This window comes from Gymnoscopelus braueri, assembly GCF_963280865.1.
Source record: "Gymnoscopelus braueri genome assembly, chromosome: 2".
NCBI lineage: Eukaryota > Metazoa > Chordata > Actinopteri > Myctophiformes > Myctophidae > Gymnoscopelus > Gymnoscopelus braueri.
The window spans coordinates 9,432,814-9,441,987 of NC_137604.1; the positions used below are offsets into that span (position 1 = coordinate 9,432,814).

The following is a 9,174-nucleotide window of genomic DNA, read 5'->3' on the forward strand; positions in this document are numbered from 1 at the left end:
AACCTCATGCAAATTGGTACACATCATCTCTGTAGCCATGTGATCAAGATGTGTCTGTCAGATTTGTCATATTCCATTCCGATTGGCCTTAAAATTTTGCAGGCCACAAATCATGAACGCAGCGTCCAATTGCTTTGCACGCACATTCTAACTAGGCCAAGGAAGATCTGCCACCCACCCAGAATTCTTCAAATCGGTGTCATGGTGGCGCTTTAACAGGTCAAAACACAGCCCTGGGTAGCTGGCCTCACTTTTCTAGTTTGACCTGGGTCCAGTTTCATACAATCACTTGTCTTGACGTATCATCCTCCCACTATAATTGACAAGCAAACTCATGGAGATGAAATGATTGCATGTGGAGGGTATCCAAGCAGACCCATGGCCCAACTAACTCCAAACTTTTCACAAAAATTCCTCAATATTCTGCCTCCCAGCATACCTGCTTCCCATACCGTTACTGTACTTGCAGGATGTACAATTATATGAAACGCATTATGCCCCAATACTTATGCAAATCACTTCGCCAGCTCGCAATTTACTTCCGGATGGTTCGTTTCACCAAACTGAGCACCTTTGCCACATCAGTCAACGGGAAAGAAACAAGCGCTGCCGTGGTCTATGCAAACAAGCCCAAATGCGCGCCCAAATAAGACCAAAATCGATTATACAAAAGGCAGACCTGGCAACGCAGGCTACGCCAATCATGTGACAGAGATCCACAAGCTATGGGGCAGAGACCCATGTGCCATACACCGTATCTTAGCAACAACGAAAGCGCTCACTCTCATTGGTCGTGTCATCCTGAGGCCATCGCAGAGAGCTTGCTGTCGCCATTACAGGCAGACGCAGCAACAACAGGGCTCCTTGAGAGTAGGGCGAGCTGAACTGGCAGGGGCGGACTAACCCTTCGCGGTGCCCGGTGCTTGGACCCGGTTCGGTGCCCCCCGGGACCGTTTTGTCAACGGGGGGTGCTGCGCGGTCCATGGCTCGGTGCCCCCCGGGAGCGTTTTGTCAACGGGGGGGGGGGAAGCCCTGCTTCTAAATTTCGCCGATTTTCACCGTTTTTTTTTTCCACAGCATTTGGTGCCCCCCCCCCAGGTTGGTGCCCTGTGCTTCAGCACCTAAAGCCCGTTGGATAAGCCACCACTGTGAGCTGGCTATGTTAAACATTTTATCAACAACCTGTATGAACGTTAGTGTGGTCAATGTCATCAATGCAATCTAATTAGCCCGTTGAACAGTGTTATTTTGCTGTATTTTGTGGGTTTTTGTCACACAATGTCACGTCCAAATGATCACCAGCCTTGGAGAGACACAGTGCGGCTGCAGAGTTCATGTGCAACCTCTAATAAGTCAACATGTTGAAAGATCTTTAGAAAACAGCTGATCTACAAGCTCACAACAACTCGCAAAGCCACGCGTTGTGAGCGTGTACACTGCCTATTTTAAAATAGTGGCAATTCAGTAATACATTATTACGATGAACCAAGTTACTTCCGCGTTACTGACCAGGGTTACCAGCCGTCGTGTAAAATACGGGATTGTCCTTTAATTGCCAATTAAATAGGCTATCGAGTCCCGTTGTGTCTGTGCTCTGTGCCTGCTGCCCTGCACTGTCGGTGGAAACCAGCGCTGCGCGCCCAGGCATTTAGAACGTCTACCCCCCATAGATACTTACTCCACCACATGTCCACAACTGAAGAGAAAGGCGTGAGTGGTCTGTCAGATCAGACAGCATGCCCAGAAGAGCAACAGTCCTGTAACATCAGAAACACAGAACACCTCATTTGCAGTGTCACAGCCTTAGGTCTTTATACAGTAGCTACCACAAGATTCTCCTGATACGGTATGGAAAATCTTGTTCTGAATCTGATCAATTACGTAACTTACGTTGCGTATATTTACTAGCAAATAATCGATGTTAATTCTTACTATCTGCCCATCTAACTCTCTCCCCCGGGGTGGGCAGAGCCCGTTCAGTAGACTACATGATGGGAATTGTTTACTCTTTTTTTAAGTTGAATAAATAAACATGCATTTATTGTATATAGTGCAAATGTGAAGAACAACTCTGAGCAATATAATGACATTGTTTATTGATTATATATATATATATATATATATATATATATATATATATATATATATATATATATATATATATATATATATTATATATATATATATATATATATATATATATATATATATATATATATATATATATATAGTTTTAACTACATATTTAGTTATTCTATTTCAGCATTTTGCTAAAAGTAACTAAAAAGTAATAGGTAATATATTGCTTTTGCTCAGACAGTATTACGTAACGAGATGTATTACTTTAAAATGAAGCTAATAAGTGATGTGTAATGCATGAAAACATAAACATATTAATTTGGGGGTCCTGGTTGTACAACACCATTAGCACATTAGCTGCTAACTAACTAACTAGTCAGTCACATTAAATCCATGAAATGTCTTCTTTCTCCATGTAAAGACAGACAGACACTGTAAAAAGTACTCCTTCCTTGTTCCTACATTAGATTTAGGCATAATAACCTACAATACCACACACACACACACACACACACACACACACACACACACACACACACACACACACACACACACACACACACACACACACACACACACACACACACACACACACACACACACACAGTACATTTGGCGTTTCATCTAAACATTCTTACTAGAATAGCCGATCTACAAGCTACAACTCCTCACATTGTACATCTGTAATTTCTGTGCGCCACTAAGTAGGTTTGAGTCGCTCCCACATTCTGAAAATTCTTGCTTCTAGTTGCTGCCATGACACGTAGTCTTAATGATGAGTGATGACACAACGACAATGCAAATTACGGTGTAGTTGAACTTGCAATAGTCGTCTCCCCCTAATTGCATTAATAATTGTAATTGCAGGATTTGGAGTTACTTATAGACAATCGGAGAATGAGCGACACCACAGTTTCTGAATCAATCAACCCAGCATTTAATAGGAACTTCTTGTCACGCAGTCAATCCTCCGGCATGCCACCCAAGAGAGCCCAAAACGCACATTGCCACACAATGATCACACTGACTAGTCAGTCACAGTAAATCCACTAATGTCTTCTTTCTCCATGTAAACTAGTAAGACTGTTTTAGTCTCTTCCAACAACAAATGATCATTAGCATCATTAGCAGACCTCAACCACAGTCAGCTAACATGGAACATACATTAATAATATATCATTAAAACTGGTATTTATCACACTTATACAACCTGGGTGGAGATCATGTGTATAATTATTTTCAAAATGTCTCAATATTTATTGGACAGAACTAGAATGCCATAATAAAGCATTTTGATTAAAGTTATTTCAAACAATTTGATTAAACCTGAACTTTTGATCCATATTTACACATCACTCAACTCCCCTAAAATGTAAACAATACACAACCCAGGTTGAATATTAATATAAATCCTGTTCATATTTTCCATTCCAAGCACATTAAGTCTTACCTGGGTTCTTGTGCTGCAGAGAAGTATGCCAGCGCAAGTATGTAGAAACTGACACTTTAATACTGAAGCTCTCACATGATTGGACACTGGACCTGTCAATAAAGACAACTTATCAGTAGAGATTGTAATTGGTTTATACCACTGATCAGGCGTGGCGAGTGCATTCAGGTAGACACGATAAAAAGATAACCAGTTTTTTTTCTTTTTTTCCCAAAGGACAAGCAGAATGGAGCGTAGTGTTGTGGAGAAGTTTGTCAATAAGTCAAAACAACTGGTGTAAAAGTATAAGAGTAATAAAATGCAGTGGATTCTTGCTTTATCTTCATACTATATTTTTATCATGACAGTAGACAGTTATGAGATCACTGAGGTTCAGACAGCACTAATTATTTATGATGATAAATACATATCAGAGCTCTACTGTATCTGTCTAACAGGGTTGAATGACTGCTTGTCAGTTTGTGTGTGTGTGTGTGTGTGTGTGTGTGTGTGTGTGTGTGTGTGTGTGTGTGTGTGTGTGTGTGTGTGTGCGCGTGTGTGCGTGTGCGTGTGCGTGTCTGTGTGTGTGTCCGTGTCTGTGTCTGCTATGTTCAGAATGTTGTCAGGTGAGTGACGTCACCTCCCACAAACACACAACTTCCCTGTAAGCAAGCAGATAAGTAAACTAGAAAAGAGTGCCTGGCAGGGTTTCCTAACACAGGGTCTGAAACATTTGGAAGGCAGTCATAGCCAAAAGGAATGGAATTGACTAAATTACATTTTGATCATATGACTCTAGACATATTGCAATATTTACCGTTTTGTGTGAATTTTGGACAAAATGAGTTGGAGTAGTAGCAAAAACTGTGTTTTTAAGAAAATGTGGCAGAAAACCTCGTCCGGCACAAATGGCCAATTTGTGAAGTTGTGTCACGATCATAAGAATCCGGGGAGGGGGGGGGGGTATTTTGATTGTACGACCTGCGGTTCAAGAGTTGTAGGCCAAAATGTGAAACAGGCTGTTGTAGTGCCACCATGAGGCCGATTTGAAACACTTGGGATGGAGGTTCTTACTGGTGTGTAAGCACAGTACACAGACAGTGCACTGCCACACTGCATTAATATTGTCTTGGCTTGATGCTTTGATCATGATCCTAAGTTACAGTATTTGATCCCAAATGACTTTATCCAGTGTCTCTATAACGCTCTGACCCAGGGTTTCTCAAAGTGGGTGCCGTGACACAAGTTCAGGGGTGCTGCAGAATACTTTGATGATATTTGGAATGAATCAATATCTGTATAATTTGCCAAAAATGCCTATATACACAGCACACCCAAAGTAAATAGATTTGAGCATTTGAAGTTTTTCCCCAGTAAAATTAATCAACTCTAAAGGCCTTTGCAGACAGGGTGCGAGTTTTTGCACGGAAAAACGGACAATATCATTTTTTAAAAGAACACACGGTTCTCTATGACCTCATGCACACCGGCTCCGAATTTGCCGCGCGGCAAGTGGCTGCGGCGGTGCTTGTTTTTTTTTTTCAATCGAACCCAGATTCGTGCGTCTTTTTGCATGTAGTAAAAACTGATTGACCAATCACACCCTGTCTGCAAAGGCCTTAAGTGCAACTGACATTGAGTAATAAAAGTTTGAATTTACTGGAATAGAAGGTTTTTAATTCTCGCCTAAATAAATTCTATAAATAGATGCCTTTATAACACTGCTATTATCATATATGAGCTGGAAAACACAGTATGAAGCCTTACTTACAGTAGCCCATGACCATAAAACATTTGATTCTGTGAAAAAGATACATAAAACAATTGAATATTTAATTGTATGATATACTATATTTAATTTAAAAAAAATAGTTTTTCACAGAATCAAATGTGTTACTAAATACCTTTACCAGTATTCCGGTGTCTAAGTGCTAGCCCAATTACCAGCTAACATGACAAGTGAGGAAAAAGATAAATTGAATAAGGTGTAAAACACCACAATCAGAATATTGTATAAAAGACACTAAAACATATATTGACAGGAAAGAGTCAGAGGAGAAAACGGTGTACATTCCATCAAACACTCAAAAACACATTTTGCCTTCCAGTGGGTGACGAATCTGCCAGCTGGAATTGTCAGACCAGGAAAGTGACACACACATCTAAATAAATGCATACATATTCTGGCCTTTCCTGTGTTGCAGTGTGTTTGTGTCCAGATTAAAGAGTCTTCAGTTGGTGAAGGACGTTTGTGGTTCTTCTGACTCTGGAGATGACATCAGGACAGTCACACCCGGTAAACCTTTATTAACAGTCTACAATGTGTTGGTTTTCTCTATAAACGCAGAAAAATCAGACAAGAAACAAATCTAAAGTAGAAAATGAAAACGTCTTAATTGGTGTCCCTATTTTTTGCATGTCATTATAGGCAAACATTTGCCAACACACGGAACATCTGCAAAAGCTACTGCACTGGTGTTACAACCCTAATGTTTTATTTAAGGAATAGACGTTTTACCTCTTGGTCTTTTATTCTGTGAACAAAGTTTTAGACAGAGAACATTTTTCTTCATTGTTTATACTTATAAATACAAATCATGTATCAGACACCCCAAAGGGAAACCATTGGAGCTGTGCAGAAATAAACGAGGACTAAAGGATCGGATCAACTAGAAAGGCAGTTCAAATGATTGTTGTGATGTTGTCTCCAGTCTCAAGATCGTCTCCCTGTAGAACTGCGCCCTCACCTGGCCACAGGTACACATGGTTTAGTCAAACCCAAGGTTGCAAATCAGGCAGAAAGCTTGCATCTCCAAATTCCAACTTGTTATGTTACAAAGGTAGCAAAAATAGCCGATCTATATGCGCACAACGCGTCACATTGCGACGTGTTGTGCACTTGTAGGTCTGCAATTTTTTGAAGCCTAAGTATAAAATAGGGTTAAAGGGGTTAAGCTGACTTTGCCTGACCCTTGCCATATTAACAAACTTTGCTGAGGACCCCCTGGAACCACACTTTGAGAACCACTCTACATCCTATAGTCTTTCAAAAATACTATTGTAATTGCCTATGGCGCACCGGCCCTGCTTCCACTCTGTGCCACATGTTCTGTCTGCGCTCTGTGCCTGCTGCCAGCACTCGGGTGGAAACCACTGCGCGCCCGAGTATTTAGAACGATGGTAGCCTAGTAAGCCTACTGACTCCACCACATCTCCACAGCTGAAGAGAAAATGCACGCTAAAGTTAATGCGTAAACGGCACAACACATGGTGGTCTGTCTGATCAAACAGCATGCCCAAAACAAGAGCAAACAGTCGTCACGTCACGTCACGTCACGTCACGTCACGCCACGCCGTGACTAAAATGTTTTACTTAAGTAAAAGTATCAATACTGCATTGCAAAAAGAGGCCGATTCTAAAAACGCCTTCTAAATCCTGACCTAAGTTTTCTGAAAAACTTCAAATATGTGTTAAAAACGTACAAAAAATCACACCCAGTGTGAAATGAGCGGTGGATATCACAGTGATGGAAGCTCACTTCTACTACTTTTTTTTTAAGTGCATGGTGCTATTTATAGGTTATGAATGACATCATGCGTCTCGCTAGCCAATCACAGTACTGAGCAAAGGGTCTGAATACTTATCAGCCAATCACAGTAGGCTACAGGTTATGGATTTCATCATGTGTCTCGCTAGCCAAACACAGTACTGAGCAAAGGGTATGAATACTTATCAGCCAATCACAGTACAGCGACCCCAACCCCACTTATAAGAGCGGTTACACCGCTCAAAAATATATGTTGCTATACTGTATACTGTACATAGCAACAGGAACCCCAAAAGGGGTTCCCGTCTTGAAAGGTATAGTTACAAATAGGGGTTCCCGCCCAAAATAGGTTAAAGCTAGTGCCAAATATAACAAATCAGTACCCCTGTTACCAAATATTCATGAGCTCCCGAATTGATCAAGCCAATCCTGCACAAATAGTGGCACACGTGGCGCGTGCATGCGAGCCTGTGCCCCCCCCAGGGCTAATGTGAAACTCCGCCTATGCTCCTAGAGTTATTTTTAAGCGAAGCAGAAATTTGAGAGGTGCCTTAGTTCAATCAGATATTCCCCTACTTGTCACTGCACCACAGCGCATGTTAACATGACAGACAGACAGACAGACAGACAGAGTACTAAAGAAGTCCATATTCCTGTCTGATCAGCTTCCAGTGTTGTTCCAGTTCTACATGAACTAGTTCAAAGTTCAGTTCACAATTTTTTTAATGAACTAGCTCAGTTCATAGTTCATAAATTTTTTTTTAACCAAATTTCATAGTTCCAAAAAAAAATTATTATACTCTTTTTTTTTTCAATTTGTTCCTGCGAGCTATTATTTGTCAAAATTAGTTCATCTAGCAGAAATACAGTACGTTCAGTCCAGGCACAACACTGTCAGCTTCCTCCTTTCCCTTCCAGAGACAGATGAGTGGACATATACAGCTGTTGAACACAGACAACACTGTGCAGGCTGGCAAACCATACGAAAAGACATTGTTGCCTGTGACTTGAAGAACTGAGAGCAACAATACAGGAGCCCAGCAAATGAAATGGCTGATGGTCACAGGCCATAAAACTAGTGACTCTGTAGTCTCTCTTCTACTGCTTTTGATGACGCGGCTTATCCAAATAATAAATATGGGAAACGCAAGTCCAAAAAAGAAGCGCGAAACCATCACGGCTGTCATTCTCTTCACAGCCAATGGAGATGGGCTTTTCTGTTTGATGAAATCGTAATTCTCGATACAAACGGTTCCAATCGTCCCGTAGTTTTTCTGCAGCTCCCTGGACAGTAAGGAAGGCACGGCTAAAACAGCTCCCAGGAACCAGCTGAGAAGGACCGTACTGCCAGACACATCGGGGAGGCATCTCTTAGGGACACACCAGTGCACATTCCAGAAGGTTATGATGAGCGTGGTGGAGAACATGTTGACAAACGTGACGTAGGAGCCCAGCTTGCACATGGAGCTTCCAAACTCCCAGGAGAAATTATTGAAAGCTCTGATCAGAGACAGGGGAAGGAAGAGGCAGCGGATGAGATGTGTGATCGCTAAGCCGAGGATCTGTGTCCATCGGGCCAGTTTCGGCTTGTATTTGAAAAGGGCCACGATCACAGCCAGGTTGAGCGGCAGCCCGAGTAGAGCGAAAGAGTACGCCGACACGTTTAGGAGTCTGAACAACTTGGTCAGTTGATCATTTGATTTGATCGCTTGATTTGGATCGATGGTCTCCTCCACATTCCAAGTAATCTCAGGAGGATTGGTATAGTCATAATCTGTAGTAGAGTAGTTGTCCGCCATGTTATCCATGACCTTGAGAAAGGAAGAACACATATTTTACATTGGTGCTACAAGTGTATGGACTCATACAAAGCCACAATTCACTGTCACATGTAAAACAATGTGTTAATACTGTACAGCATTACAATCATTTTAACCACACTATCCATTTACTGTATACGTTGGCCATTGAAAAATTGCAGATGTACAAGCGTGCATCGTGGCACGAAGTGAAGATAACTTTGTAGATCATTATTACGAAACATAGCCTATTTTACACTTTGTCCATTTGCCGATCTACATGCTCACAACGTGTCACGATGCAACATGTTGCGAGCTT

The 9,174-nt window shown here is 41.5% G+C and overlaps 1 protein-coding gene across 5 annotated transcripts in view; it reads right to left on the reverse strand.

Annotated features, from left to right (window-relative positions):
* Positions 1–1,760, reverse strand: part of LOC308098652 (uncharacterized protein) — a 40,279-nt gene extending 38,519 nt beyond the window's left edge. For all 5 annotated transcript variants that reach the window (XM_080447060.1, XM_080447059.1, XM_080447057.1 and 2 more), the window contains exon 1: positions 1,679–1,760. In XM_080447060.1, the coding sequence (XP_080303186.1) occupies positions 1,679–1,688 (10 nt within the window). In that variant the 5' untranslated portion in view covers positions 1,689–1,760. The remainder of the gene's footprint in view (positions 1–1,678) is intronic.
* Between the last annotated feature and the right edge of the window lie 7,414 nt (positions 1,761–9,174).